Below are 15,360 nucleotides of genomic sequence, written 5' to 3' on the forward strand. Positions count from 1 at the left end.
GAGGGGGAAAGAGAGAGAGGGAAGAGGGAGAAAGACAGAGGGGGTGAGAGGGAGAGAGAAAGACAGCAGGAGAGAGAGAGGGAGAGCTAAATGCAGCAGCCTGACTCTCACGGTTGCAGAGCTAGTTAAATGTGCTTGTTTCTCGTTTTATGGCTTGAAGTCTTTATTTTTCTCCTCTGTCCACTAGAAGCAGGGGATGAGGCAGAGGGTGAATAGGCCTCAGTGTTCAGATAAAGGAGCTCTTCTTTCTCTCTCTCTCTCTCTCTCTCTCTCTCTCTCTCTCTCTCTCGCTCTCTCTCTCTCTCTCTCTCTCTCTCTCTCTCTCTCCCTCCTTCCCTCTCTGATCCTGCCATGTCTTTGGGCGGTGCGCTGTAAGCAGTGGAATAGTACCGTGGTCCAAGTGGCAATCACCTTCATTCATCCTCTCACCAACCACCCTCTCACCCCTCAGCCTCACACCGCCCAACCATGGCTTCCTCCCAGCCCCAACCATACCTCCCTCCTACCTACCCCGCACCCTCCCACCCCCTCCCTGTTACACGTCTTGTTTAATACCTGAAGGAGGCCCGGAGGGAGGGAGAGCGGAGGGCAGAGTCCTGTGGGAATGGCTCCCTGATGGAGATGTACTGCAGGGCCGTCCCCCGCTCATCACCCCTTTGACACACTGGCTCTTTATGTGGCCCCATGCCCTCCCTCCCTACCTCCCTCCCTCCCCATCCACACCCCCGAGGCACCCATTCAGCCTGGGATAGGAGGGAAAGGGGGGATGGAGGGAGAGAGAAAGGGGAGGGGAGTCTGAGCTCTTTTGTAGTGGGAGATTCGTAGGGGGCTGTCAAGACTTGAGTCTGTGTGGGCCCTTTCTTCCTCCAGGGAAGAGAACAGAGGAGCCAGAGAGAGGGCAAGAGAGAGGGAGGAGGGGAGAGCAGGGACACAGACAGCCTTGTTAACGGGGACCCTCAGAGAAAGAGAGAGAGGGGCAAAGGAGGCGAAAAAGAGAGAAATTAGGAAATAGGGGGAATAGAGAGAGAGAGAGAAAAAGAGTCCTCGGTAGAGACCGGGGCAAAGAGAGAGTCCCTGACAGAGAGAGAGAGAGAGAGAGAAAGAAATAGAAATAAAGAGTTGATGGCAGAGAGAGAAAGAGAGAGAGTCCCTGGCAGAGAGAGAGAAAGAGAGAGAGAGTCCCTGGCAGAGAGGGAGAGAGAGAGGGAGGGAGAAAGAGAGGGAGTGCCCGAGGGACAAAAGTTCCCCATCATTGCGTCACCGCTGTTATTACCCTCCTCCTTTTCCTCTGATCCTCCTTCTCCCACCCCTACTCAACGTTCATTCCCTCCATCTGTCCCTGCCTGACTTCCTTCTTCAGCTCAATAATGAGCACTACCCCTCTTCTTCCCCCTCTCCCCCCCCCTCCGGCCTCTCCTCCTCCCTCCAGCCCCCTCCACCATCACTTCACACAGATGCCATTATCTGGCAGGAGCAGCCGAGATAGGAGAGTGGAGGAGAGAGAGGAAGAGAGAGATAGAGAGGGAACAGGAGGGAGATGTCTCATTTTAGACAATGTTAATGGCATACACCCTCATATGGGAAACAGACATTTAAACATTTAAATCATAATCAATACAGAGATATCAATGCTGGCGAACGGACATCCGTGTTGAGCCTGACCCTGGTGGAGGAGGGGAGTGGGGGAGTGATCGGATCTGGAACCAGATGCTCATACACGTTCATTGATAAAAGATGATTAGGCATGGAAATGCATTATGTGGTTACACGCACGGCTTTGCTTGTTAGGATGTAAAACCTCTCACCCATACTTTCTCTCACTCTCGCTCCCCTCTCAACCCTGTGTGTGTGTGTGTGTGTGTGTGTGTGTCTGTCTGTCTGTCTGTGTGTGTGTGTGTGTGTGTGTGTGTGTGTGTGTGTGTGTGTGTGTGTGCTGTGCAGTCCAGCAATAAAGGTACAAGGGAACAGGTGTGACCTGGCCTACCTGTGACCTGTCACAGCACTGATCTAAGCATGAACAATATCTCTGTTAGGACACACACTCACACACACATGTGTGCGCGCTCTCACACACACACACACACACACACACACACACACACACACACACACACACACACTTCCCCATATGAAGACATGTGCAGATAATAGCCCAATCTCTAGACTTGTGAGTCAGTTGCTAAACACTGTGCTCAACCAGATACTGAAGACATTCGACGAGGTTTCATTGCTAAAAGCGGGTGGGAATAATTTGAGAGATTGAAAAAAACCTGCATTGCAGAAGCAAACCAACGTCTTTAGGCCTGTCCTTCGTAATGGGGCGGTGAATGTTTTGTTTGGATTCTCCACTCCAATTTGGCAAGTAGGCAGTGGCTCTGATTGGTTGAGTTGGTTTTCAGCGCTGTTCTAGCAACCGTTTTCAATGGAGATGTCTCCAGACTTTTGGAGGCGGAGATCTCTGAAGTCTATTATCTTGCGATCATCTCCTACTGCCTCTGCTGCTCCTCCTACCAGATAGACGGAATCTAGCAGTTTCAATGTAAAAAAAAATATGGCAACATCTGGCGTCACCATCCTGATCACGTGAGCTCACATTCTGATTTCCACAGATCAGTCTGGACCACTCCCCATCCACATCGATTTCCAGAAATTACATTTTAACCGGGCAAAATCAGGGACTTCGTTCTAACCGCTGTTCTACTCCCCAGTGAGGAGGCAGCCACTGATTGGTTCTCGTAGTTGATGCATGGAAATGAAACAGGCTGCTAGCAAACCAGTCTCCCTGAACAACGAACGGTAGGTTAACGTTAGTAGAATAAACACAGTACCAGGATGCTTCCTCTTAAGTACCTATTGTATTTTAGATTTTGCTACTCTTGCACTTTGGCTTTAACACTAGATTATGTTATTAGTCATTGTCAGTTCTGGTGAGTAGTACACTGACTACCTACATTAAATGCCATTATTGTAAATCACTTTGAATGAAAGTGTCTGCTAAATGAATGTATTGTAAATGTAATGTAAAGCCATGGGTGCATTAAGTAACTGAGCACTCACGGTTAGAATGCTTATTTTGAGCACTGAGCACATTTTTAAACCTCTTAACGTTCTGCTCTAACGGCGCTGAGCAACTGCTGTTAAGTTTGAAAAATGGCGACGAAAAATACAGTACTCAGCACTAAAATGTTTTGGTTGAGGAAGCAATGGCCGAAGAGGATATGGTCAGTGTAGAGCAAATTGCTAAATTGCATTGTGTTGAAGATGAGGATGATGAAATGCTGCTCTCACTGCTGAAAATAGCATTGCAGCAGCACGGATTGACAACTTTGTTGAAGATGTTGTCCCTGCTTATTCGGACAGAGTTCAAGTTTCCGAGTGAAAAGGGAAGCATTTCAGGTAGCTAGCTACATTGTATCATTTAACCTAAAGTAATTAGTAGAGTGAAACACCTGGGGATATGAGCATTTTAAATAATTAAAAAATTTGAGTAGGCTAGCCTGCTCGCATTAAATGATAAGCCTATTGAGGCAACTTTGTCCAAAAGGTAGCCTATCATTTCAGAAGGTTCATATAACGCTAGTCTATATAGGCTGGGTATATGGTAGGGTACTCACTAAAGAAGTGGGTATACTGTAGCAGGAATGTTACCATTTTTACATTAGTGGTGTTTAAAGAAGTCGCTGTGGGTCCATGGATAAAGAAGTAGGCTAGCAGTGTTAATTTTTACAGCAAATTCAGATTTTCACAAACTTTATTCAAGATATTCAACTATACAACAAAAATGAATGTTCAGTATTGGGCCCAAGGTGGGCCCCTTAGGACTTTGGGCCCGGGGCGGGCGCCCCTTTGGCCCCCCCACTCCCTCCGCTACTGGATTTTGTCTATGCACCTATGGGTCCATTGACTGTGTCAGCGGCGACTAGTTATATCTCGAGTGCACCGTTTGACAGAACTTTGATATTGGCCGCTGTATAGGCTCGTAGAACCAGTCTGAGTTGTGTGTGAGTGTGTGTGTGTTTGTGTTTGAGTGTGTGTGTAATTGTGTGTGTGCGCAGCTCAGTTTCCACTTTATTGTGTATGCAGTGGGAGCATAGCCTGTCTGAGCATAGCCTGTCTTTTCTCGAGAGCCATGTCTGTCTATGGTGGCCTTTCTTGATAGCAAGGCTATGCTCACTGAATTTGTACATAGTCAAGGATTTTCTTAATTTTGGATCAAGGTCAAGGTCAACTTTATTTATATTACACACATTTAAAATTTGTACATTTGCACATTTAAAATCAACCGAAGTTGCACCAAAGTGCTTTACAGTATAAATAAAATAAAAACAGTGAATACATACAAATAATACTGAATATAAAAGTGCACCATTTAAAAGCAACACAGTCATACCAGGGCCAGGGATGTATGGCTTAACTAGCCTTAGAAAGCCAGTGAAAACAGGCGAGTCTTTAGCTGTGATTTAAACATGTCTAGGGTCGGGGCAGACCGAATTTGTGGCGGCAGGCTGTTCCACAGCATCGGGGCAGCCACTGCAAAAGCTTGGTGGCCTTTAGTCCTGAGCCTAGACCTTGGGACATCCAGTTGGAGCTCATTTGATGACCTCAGTGCTCTAGCTGGGGTGTGAACATGGAGAAGTTCAGCTACTGTAGGTACTGAGGGGCCAGGCCATTCAATGCCTTAAAAACAAGGAGCAGTATTTTGAAGTCAATCCTGAAGCGAACAGGGAGCCAGTGCAGGGAAGCAGCACCGGTGTGATGTGGTTCTTTGTACCAGTCAGAAGTAGGGATGGGCATTTTCAGTTATTGTAATACTCGAGTACTCTATATTCATAATGAACGAGTACTCGAGTACTCGCTGTTCTGTAGCCTACCGTAAAAATAAATCCGGGAGGTCCGTGGCCATCGAAGTAGGCCTACAGTAGGCTATGTGCCCGATTAAGTAAACGTGCCCGACTGTTTAGAAATTATCCCGACGTATTTCGTTATAGCGAATTTGCATATGAATAAACAACCAACAATTTAAGCCATTCAATCCAATTGCATTTATTAAAGAACAAACGTCACAGTGGACATACTGTGTTCTTTAACTTATCTTTTCTGTTCGCTTGGCGTCGCATCATCGTGAGCTAGCCGGGCTAGCAAATGATGTGATTCGAGGTTGTTGTCCAGTCGTCTAATTCATTGTTTCGTTGTGCTTTAACCGCATGTGGTTGAGCTGGTTTGCTTTGAGCTGGTTTGCTTTGAGCTGGTTTGCTTATGATAAGCAAGTTTCCATAAGTATTTCCAGACTGTACTTTTACAAGCAGCAGACATGTTGCGACTGAGGTGAGTAGCCTCACGCAGGTAGCCAAAAGCACAGTGCGCAGGTGCATGAATAACTAAGCTTTTTTTTTTCATAGTGAAACATTTACTCGCCATGGTTACTCGAGTACTGACGTCAACAACGAGTACTCGAGCACTCATGCCCATCCCTAGTCAGAAGGCGGGCGATCAGTCACAGTGGTCAGGTATTCAACCAGTGTGAACTCTGATTAAAGCCAAAAAGCATCCCAGCTGTCTCTGATTTTTTTTATTATTATTATTTATTATATTTATTCTTATGATATGTTTTGGTCTAATGGTGTTGCTGTCCTGCGGAGTCTGCCTGTGTTTGTGAACAGAGCCCCAGAACTAGGTGGTCGAGGGGACTAGATTCACCCCCTGTAGGTGAAGGCGTTGCTACGGAAGATGTCAGGGTCGCTTTATTTTAGGTGATTGTAGAATTGAAACACTCTCTTCTGGATTTTGAGAATTAGTCGGTATCTTCCTAGTTCTGCTCTGCATGCATTACTTGGTGTTTGACGTTGAACATGGTGGCTGATTTTGCAGAATTATGTATGCAGTCCGAATTTGGTGTTTTCCTCATTTTGTAAAATCTTTGTTGGTTAGTGGATCCCACACTTCACAACCATAGATGGATTCTATAACTGAGTCAAGTATTTTTTTAGCTAGATCTTAATTAGAATTGTATGTTCCTTCTGATGGTTTAAAGGGCCCTTCTTGCCTTGTCTCTTAGGGTGTTCACAGCTATAAAGTTACCTGTGATGCTGATGTTGGTTCAACTTTTTGTGTGCTCAAGGGCAACCGTATCCAGATAAAATGTATATTTGTGATCCTGGTAGCTGGGGCTTTTTTGGGAATACCATTAGTTTTGTTTTACTGAGATTCACTGTCAAAGCACAGGTCTGACAGAATATCTGCAGAATATCTAGGTGTTGCTGTAGGCCTTCCTTGGTTCAATCAATCAATCAAAGCTTTATTTGTATAGCGCATTTCATACCCAGAGGCAACACAATGCGCTTTACAGAGAACAAGGGAGGTGGGCATACGACCCACCCCTACATATTCCAGAGGGAAGGGTAAACAGTAATCACCCGGGGGCCAGATAAGTGAGCTGTAAAAATTCTTCCCTGACCCCTCTCAACAAGGCGATCGAGCAAGCTCCTGGAGTTTGTCTACCGGCTAAGAACATTTATAAAGCAATACATTACATTAAATTACATTTCAGAGTAAGAGAGGCTAAAAAGCATCATAGGAGAGAGAGCATTCTACGGACATGCTACGACATCCACAGCAGACACGGGGGTATCTATCGGACTCCGGGAGGTCTGCTGGTGACAGTGGGGCATCCACTGGACCTGGTTAGAAGATAGGAGGGAGAGAGAGAGGTACTAGGGAGAGGGAAGGCAGAACAGGGTTAGTAGCACATAGAGCCATACAGACCACACAGATATTGAAACAGGCAACCTGGGGCAAGCTCCTGGAATATATTTGTCTAATGGCTAAGAACATTTAAAGAACAATAAATTACATTAAATTAAGTTTTCAGAGCAAGAAAGGCTAAGAGCATCAGGTCCAGGCCTAAGCCGGATGTGGACTGATGTGTGTCTATGTACGTGTGTGTGTGTACTAAATACTACGATATCCACAGCTCCACAGCTGACACTGGACCTGGTTAGAGGATAGGAGGGAGAGAGAGAGGCACTATGGGAGGCAGAAAACGGTTAGTAGCACACTGAGCCATTGAAGCAACACAGCTATCAGAACAGAACAAGCCTGTTTCAAGATAACCAGCTTCTGTACACTACTTGATATACATACAGTGCATAGCAGGATAAATACCAATGTATACAGAGGATTCACAGGTAGGTTTGAGGCTGCCTTTCTGTGTCTCAAGGTCCTAGCTAGTGATTGTAGGCTAGGTCGAAAAGGTACGTCTTGAGGTCTCGCTTGAAGACCTCCGTTGTCTCCGTGGTTGGAGACAAGAGCATCTATCGTGAGTTCGATCCCCGGCAGAGTCATACCAAAGACTATTAAAAAAAATGGTACCCATTGCCTCCCTGCTTGGCACTCAGCATCAAGGGTTGGAATTGGGAGGCTAAATCACCAGATGATTCCCGAGCACCGCTGCTGCTCACCGCTCCCCCAGGGGATGGGTCAAATGCAGAGAACAAATTTCACGACCTCAGGTGTGTGACAATCATTGGGACTTTAACTTTAACTTTAAGGGGTATCAGGGTGAATACATTCTTCCGTATGATTAGATTTGGTAGAAAGACATTTTCTCACGGCATCGTTTTTACTGAGTAAATTGCAGCTGAGAGGATGTTCCCCAGATTGCTGTTGTGCATATCCCATGGTAGTTTGGTTCCAGATATTGGTTCCAGGCTGGTTTTGTATATAAGAATTTGTTCTTAATTGCTTGCCTGGGTAAATAGGTTAAAGGTTAAATAAATAAATAAAAAACATTGGGAAAGATCCTGGAGCTGAGGATAATTTAAAATAAAGTTTTAGTATTCCCAGAAGTGGTATGATTCTATTGATTATTCAATACCTTTTATCTGATTTCTGATTTGCTAATCCTTTTTCCCCATATGGAAGGCATATATTCACCATATGGAAGGCATATATTCACCATATGGAAGGCATATATTCACCATATGGAAGGCATATATTCACCATATGGAAGGCAAATATTCACCATAGGGAAGGCATATATTCACCATAGGGAAGGCATATATTCACCATATGGAAGGCATATATTCACCATATGGAAGGCAAATATTCACCATAGGGAAGGCATATATTCACCATAGGGAAGGCATATATTCACCATAGGGAAGGCATATATTCACCATAGGGAAGGCATATATTCACCATATGGAAGGCATATATTCACCATAGGGAAGGCATATATTCACCATAGGGAAGGCATATATTCACCATAGGGAAGGCATATATTCACCATATGGAAGGCATATATTCACCATAGGGAAGGCATATATTCACCATAGGGAAGGCATATATTCTGTTTTTCTGTGGCCATGGGCCAGGAAATGAGTGAGCTGCTGTCATCATTAAAGTATGGGGATTCTCGGTTGAGTTAATTTCCTTATTCCTAACCAGATGTAAAAAGCTCTTGTTCTGATTAATTTAATAGAGTTGGTTAGGTCTGATTTATACCAAATTAGCTTAGCCCTAGTCTCTTTCTTGTTTCACAACTTTGAGTTTGGTCGATGGCCCCACCAGCTCTTGTGGCCCAGAGGGCAGCCAGGTGGGCCATCTCCTCTAGCATGTCTCTTGTAGGATGACAATGTCAGTATTTGTGCTTTGGGTTTCTGCTCTTTATGCCAGAAGCAAACAACCTCAGATCTTGTAAATTCCAGGATGTCCCATAGTATCCAGTGTTGTTATTCCTAGGGTTTAGGCCTGGACCATGATTGAGTCATAGTATCCAGTGTTGTTATTCCTAGGGTTTAGGCCTGGACCATATCTGCTCACGGCCTGGGCATATGTGGCTGCTGTGTTGAGGTCCTTGCTGCAGGGGAGGGGTGCATGCAGTGGGTAGAAGGGCCACAGGCCTTGGATGGATAAGAAATGGGCAGACTGTGTATCTGTGGATAAAGAAGTGGGTATTCCCTCCACTACACTACTGGGCTTCCCTCTCTATTTCTCCCTCTCTGTCTTCCATTTTGACTCTCTCTGTCTCTGCCCCCCCCCCTCAAATCATCTCTCTCTCTCTCTCTCTCTCTCTCTCTCTCTCTCTCTCTCTCTCTCTCTCTCTCTCTCCTTCTCAACCATCTGCTGCTCCATGTGTCTCCTGCTACTTCCTGTGCCACAGCAGCTGACCTATTGGTGATTAGCCCTGGCCTTTCCCCTGCCCACCCTCTGTGTGTGAGGCCACAGAGGGGCAGGAGGAGGTGGAGGCAGGGTCGGCGGCAGATGGACCCACACAGGCAATCAGCTGCCTATGTACACAGGCACGCAAAAAACATCCTGTCTCTCTCTCTTTCTCTGTCTGCGTGTGTGTGTGCATGTCTATGTGTGTGTGAGTATGTGTAGCTGTGTATGTGTGTGTATGTGTGTGCGTGTCATGAGCTTTTAGACCCTAGAGGCAGCCTCTAAGATGGCAATGTGTTAACATGAAATCCGACATTCCCAGGAGATGCTCACTGTCCAATACACACACACAAACACACACACACACACCCACTCTATCATATAATTTCATGGCTGAGATGTGGACAGTGACAGGGGATGTAATTAATCCAGCAGTAATGGCTGAGATATAGAGACACAGTAAGATGTACCTGTACATACATAGCTGTATGAATTCTCTACAACTAGAAGATCGACGAGTTATGGAGAGATATAAAGAGATCATCATTTACTGTGGTGTTTTTTGGAATATCAATATGTCCCTTAATATCCCTGCGCCCCCCTCCCTCCTGGTCCAGTTTCCTGGATGGGGATGGTTGTCACCCTAGCAGCTCAATATCCCTGATGATGTGTGGGCCTCTGGGAAGGTGGGAGCATCGATTTCCTATAACGACCAGATGACGTGCGGTCACACACGCACGCACGCACTCACACACTCACACACACACACACATTATTTGACCAACATTGTACTCCAATAAGTCAAGAGATTCACAGCTGCTCCAAGGCCGAGAGGCTCAGGGGATGGAGAGGTGGACAGGAAGTAAGGGTGGAGAGGTGGATAAATTCAGGGGTGGAGGGATGGGGGCCTGGAGGTGTGGAGAGATGGAAGGAGGTGTGAGGAGATGGAGGGGGCAGCTAACCTCTCAAGTTGCAGGTAGTCATCAGTAGTCATGTCACTGGTTGACCGTACATTATTGTCCAGCCTTGCTTGAGAACATTGCAGACAGCAGTGGCGTGTTTGATCATGGATATCTGTTAATCATACAGAACAGTACATCTGCTTTATTAAATGGCACTCTGAAATACTAGATTCTGATTGGACAATTGGTAATCTAATGTGTGTGTATATGTGTGTGTTTGTGTGCAGGGTTCCTGAGCACAGGTGACCAGGCCGCTAAGGGGAACTATGGCCTGCTGGACCAGATTCAGGCCCTGCGCTGGATCTCGGAGAACATCGGCTACTTTGGAGGCGACTCCAACCGCATTACTGTGTTCGGGTCTGGAATAGGAGCCTCCTGCGTGAGCCTGCTCACCCTCTCACACCACTCTGAAGGTAGGAGTAGAGAGATAGTGTGTGTGTGTGTGTGTGTGTGTGTGTGTGTGTGTGTGTGTGTGTGTGTGTGTGTGTGTGTGTGTGTGTGTGTGATTTGGTACCTGGTCTTAAGATAAAGTGGGCATGTGGTGCCTGGGGAGCAATCTGTATCCTCTTTTCTCTATCTTCCCCTCTCTCTCACTCTCTCTCTCTTTATCACCATCTCTCCCCTTATGTGAACTGCATCAGGCCAGCTATAAGGGAAGGGGTTGTTTATTTGTGTGTGTGTGTGTGTGTGTGTGTGTGTGTGTGTGTGTGTGTGTGTGTTTGCCTTTGCTGGAACTAAGGCTGGTACATTATCAGTATTCACATAATGGAGTCCCCAGTCCTGAACTTGACCATATCAGTGTTTATGCTATTGTGTCCTAGTGGATACCGATGTTTAGGTTGTTGTTGATTAGCATGTTCCGTAATTTACAGGGATGAATGTAGCGCCTCCTACCTAGCGACCTGGTTGGGTTAGGGTCATGTTAGGGTTCGAGACACATGGAGAGGGTTAGGGTTAGGGCTGACTGGGGCTAGGGCTGAAGAGGACCTGCAGAAATCTCTCCTCCATGCCTCTCTTCCACCTCTCTCCTCCACCTCTCCATCCCTCTCTTCCACCTGTCTCCACCCCTCCTCCATACGTCTCCCACAAATGTCTTTCATCTCTCCTCAATCCCTCTCCTCCACCCCTCCCCTCCATCTCTCTCCCCCGTCAAGCCTCTGATATGGAAATGAAAGCTGGTTGGGTACCTCTGTTGCCACGACAACAACCTAAACAAGAGCGGGACCTGAAGGCGCTCAGATCCTCAGTTTGAATCTGTAATCAGATGAATCCAGAGTGCCCACCTGGCAGGAACACGCCGTCTCCACTAACGCACTGCCCTTTCTGACGGGCTCCTGGAGGAATATTTTGATCTGTGTATTCACACGCTCACACATATTCTGGAGTGCACACTCGTGTACAGTACACACACACACAGGTATGTACAGTACTGTGCAAAAGTCTTAGGCCCCCCAAGAAAATTGTTTAAATCTATTTATCTGGACAGTAAGTGATAAAAACACTAAAACAATACAAATAAACATGAGCATTACCGTGATTGTGGTTGTCCGGTTTACTCAGGCCCTGGGTCCTGTACTACGAAGCTAGTTTAACAGATCCAGGATAACTTTTCGCTAGCTCACTTGAGTAAACCAAACAACCACAATCACAGATAAACGGTACCACAACCGTGGCTATCAACTCATTAAGTCTACACAGCTGGTCCAATCTAGCCATGAGCGTGTTCACAGTAAAAGGGGAGGTATTTGCACGAAATGACCAATCGCAACCTTAGTATGGGTATTCGGACATGGCCATGCTCCAAGCTCCGTCCACCGCATTTTACACAAGAGTAGCAATATTATAGAAATATGAACTATATTATCCAGGCGCAACACAGTCGCTACTGTCAAAGGCAGGAAGGAAAGTTGACAAAATATTACCAATGCTGTGAATGTGTTTTATCAATATCCTCATGAACACGAGTGCTATCTCTATAATTGGGCCATATGCCGTGTAAAGCAATTGTAGCCTATTCAGCTGCAACGCTGTGAGCAAGGGAGGCTTAAATATACCAAGTAGGCTATAATTTATTTGATTAGTTTCAGGTTGGAGCAGACAGTGATGTGATGTCTCTATACAAGAGGAGTTTAGAACTCAATAGTAAGATACAAAATATTAAGATGGAAAAAGTGAAGATCGAGGTGGAGAAGTAGGCTAAACTACGAAAAGAAGGTAGCCTATTTCAGTGTATGGCATTTATTGGCATGAATGCTATAACAATTAAACAAAAATGTAGGCTTATGTTGTTCCTAAGAACGGGAAGCTAGTCTACTAGGCTACTAAATCACAATAGGCTACTTGAAAATGAAATAAAAAATGTAGGCTACTTGGTTCTCCGCATCACCCACAGCAGAGCCTACATTAAACTGAAGACAATAAAACGCATGTGCGTAGCTTCTGCTGGGGCTGTAAACGCACAAGTTCGCTTGGAATCGTTAGCCAAAATCCTTAACGATTCTGCTATCGAATCCTGTCGTTGCATGCACAATGACGTCACACCACGCTGCCTTGTTTTGTTTTATTAGACTGCGGTAGAAGAATCCAGCAACATGTCGTCTAGGCATAAACGTTCGAAAGTGTGGTTACATTTCACACAACAAGATGACAACACGGCCACATGCAATACTTGCAAAAACCTATATCATCAAGGGGGGGAAATACTACAAATATGCAAAAACATTTGGCCACACAGCATGCGATAACTTTGCAGGAATGTCACGTTCTTGACAACAGCAGCGCAGCTAACGTTAGTGTAGTCAAAGTTAAACTCCTCCAGAGTCCCCGTCTATTGTGTTACTGCCAGTCAGTTGCCGCTGCTAGTTTTATTTTTGTCAGCTCATATACCCTTTTTAAATGGAAGGAGCATTGTAATTTCTACTAGTAACATGTTACACAGTTATTGGGGGCCAAGCAGCGAAGCTGCGTAGGCCTCCATTAAGTTTCTACCTTTTCTTATTTATTATTCCTCTGCCATTGTAGTCTATGGCAGCCCATAGAATCTTAAGGTAGAAAGTTATGAAAATTGGCACACTCATTCGGGACAGTGCCCTGACCCTCCTCACCAAGTCTCATGTCCACACCTCACCCTCTCTAGCGCCACCAACGTGTCAAAGTAAGAGGTGCATTTATGCATGCAGCTTTTCTTCAGCAAGTCCAATTTTCAAACTTCAGGTGTCCTTCAATTCCTTGGCTCAAGCCGGATTCAACGCACTCTATGACGTCATTGTGGCCATCTTGGCTTCTCCGCCATTTTGAATGATGTGCAAAACCCTTAAAATGTATCTCCTCCTAGGAACTTTCACCAATTTGCACGAGAATCGGTGGATGTCATCTATACACCAATGTCTACAAAGGATGTACAGGGATTTTTGATTATCCATTGCGTTCGCTCGTGACAGCCAATCAAATTTGGCAGAAAAGCTGCAAAACAGGAACTGGGGTCATATCTCAGTAATGTTTTAATCTATCAAAACCACATTTGGCACACTCATCCAGGCCATACCCATGACATCTGTCACCAAGCCTCATGTTGACATCTCGTGCACTCTAGCGCCACCAGCGTGTCAAAGTTGGAGTTGTGTTTATGCCAGTAACTTTTGAACTGTATGTTCAATCTTCAAAATTATGGTAGCAATGGATTCCCTGGCTCATGCTGAGTTCAAAACACCCCATGGTTTCATTATTACTTCATTTGTTTGATTGCAGAATGAAAGGAACACTTTTTGTCTTCTGCACAATTTCACCAGTTTCAGAGTGGTGAAAGGCGCATTTTAAACTGCCATCCCTCTTCCAATTCTCACAGCTCATACATATATTATATATCAAAACGTTCACACGACTCTTGGGATTCATAAAATCAAAAAAGCTAAGCTCTTCGATGTATATTTTTCACTCTGTGACAGTTCGAATAATGACCCCCCCCCCTCCATTGAAATCAATGGAGCCACACTCTAGAAAATCTCTCTTCGCTCTAGAATCTCTAACTGTTTCTAACTCTTCACCTCTCCTACACTACTGAAGACCGAAGGACATATTATACATGGAAATGTTCACGTGATTGTCTGGATTCTGAAGAAGTAAATAGTTGAGTTATGCTATGCATACTTTTCGCTGTGTGCCAATTTAAACAACGACACCCCCCCCTCTCACTCTACCGAGAGGAAGCAACCCTACCAGGTGACATTAATTAAGTGCTCAGGACTCAGACTCACGGGGTTAGGGAAGGCTCACATGCCTTGTGGACTAGGGTGATTCACCTTCGCAATATCCTGCGTAGCACAGTGGTTAGCATTTCGGCCTTGCAAGCAACAGGTACAGAGATCGAATCCTGTTCAACCATGTCTGACTTTTGACATGTTTTGCTTGTTGTCTTTGATGCGCTGGTTGTGCGTCCAGCTTGACCCCCACAACGCTGCTTGCAGCTTTAATTGGATTTAAAATTCAACAAAATAATTCATGTTTTATTTATCTTTATTTCTATAGAAAAAAATATTGACTTGTTTATGTTAGTTTTATTTTTAGTTCAAGGTGAATACACCTAAAAAACAGCACTGTAATTGGCATGTTCAAAGTATATATAAAAGAAAATTCATGTTAATAAACCTGTTTGTACTCTTTTTTGACCAATGAGAATCGATAAGGAATCGGATCGATAAAGCTGAATCGAAAATGGAATCTGAATCGCTAAAATCTTATCAATTCCCATCCCTAGATACGGATAAACCAGACTTGAACCTGAAGTTATCGCGCTAACCCCGTAATCCTGTTTCAAAGTACAGGGCCCTGGTCTGCTCCACCTAATCTCTCCTCTCAGTGCATCTCTCTATCTGTCTTCCTGTACCTCTGCCTTAAAAACATTCAAGGGACTTCTGTCTCTTCCTCTCTTCCTCTCTCTCTGTCTCTGCCTCTCTCAGTCTAATATCTCTCTTTTTCCCTCACGCTCTACCTCTTGATCCACAGCTGCTCCATATATAAATTAAAACAAAATAACAGAAACAAGATGTAAACATTACACTTAAAATCTTGTAAAGAAATAGAGGCATCACAATGTGTCTATATTACTAATGCACAGTGTTCAACAATGTGCCAATAGACAAAGTACAAAGGGCAAGATAATAGAGGTAGGCTACATAATACAAATTACATTATTAGCTATGTACTGTGTTCAACAATGTGAAAATAGTTGTGTGTGAGGGGT

At 44.9% G+C, this 15,360-nt stretch overlaps 1 protein-coding gene across 9 annotated transcripts in view; it reads left to right on the top strand.

Moving 5' to 3' along the window:
* The window catches only part of LOC311323982 (neuroligin-3-like), a gene marked incomplete at both ends in the record, with an annotated part of 198,643 nt that overhangs the window by 114,530 nt on the left and 68,753 nt on the right, over positions 1 to 15,360 (top strand). For 8 of the 9 annotated variants that reach the window (XM_084456325.1, XM_084456326.1, XM_084456331.1 and 5 more), the window contains one exon: positions 10,349 to 10,534. In XM_084456325.1, coding sequence (XP_084312451.1) covers positions 10,349 to 10,534 — 186 coding nt within the window. Of the gene's footprint in view, positions 1 to 10,348; positions 10,562 to 15,360 lie in introns of all 9 variants that reach the window. The other variant, XM_084456328.1, reaches the window with a different exon arrangement.

Source organism: Borostomias antarcticus (assembly GCF_949987555.1).
Source record: "Borostomias antarcticus genome assembly, chromosome: 22".
NCBI lineage: Eukaryota > Metazoa > Chordata > Actinopteri > Stomiiformes > Stomiidae > Borostomias > Borostomias antarcticus.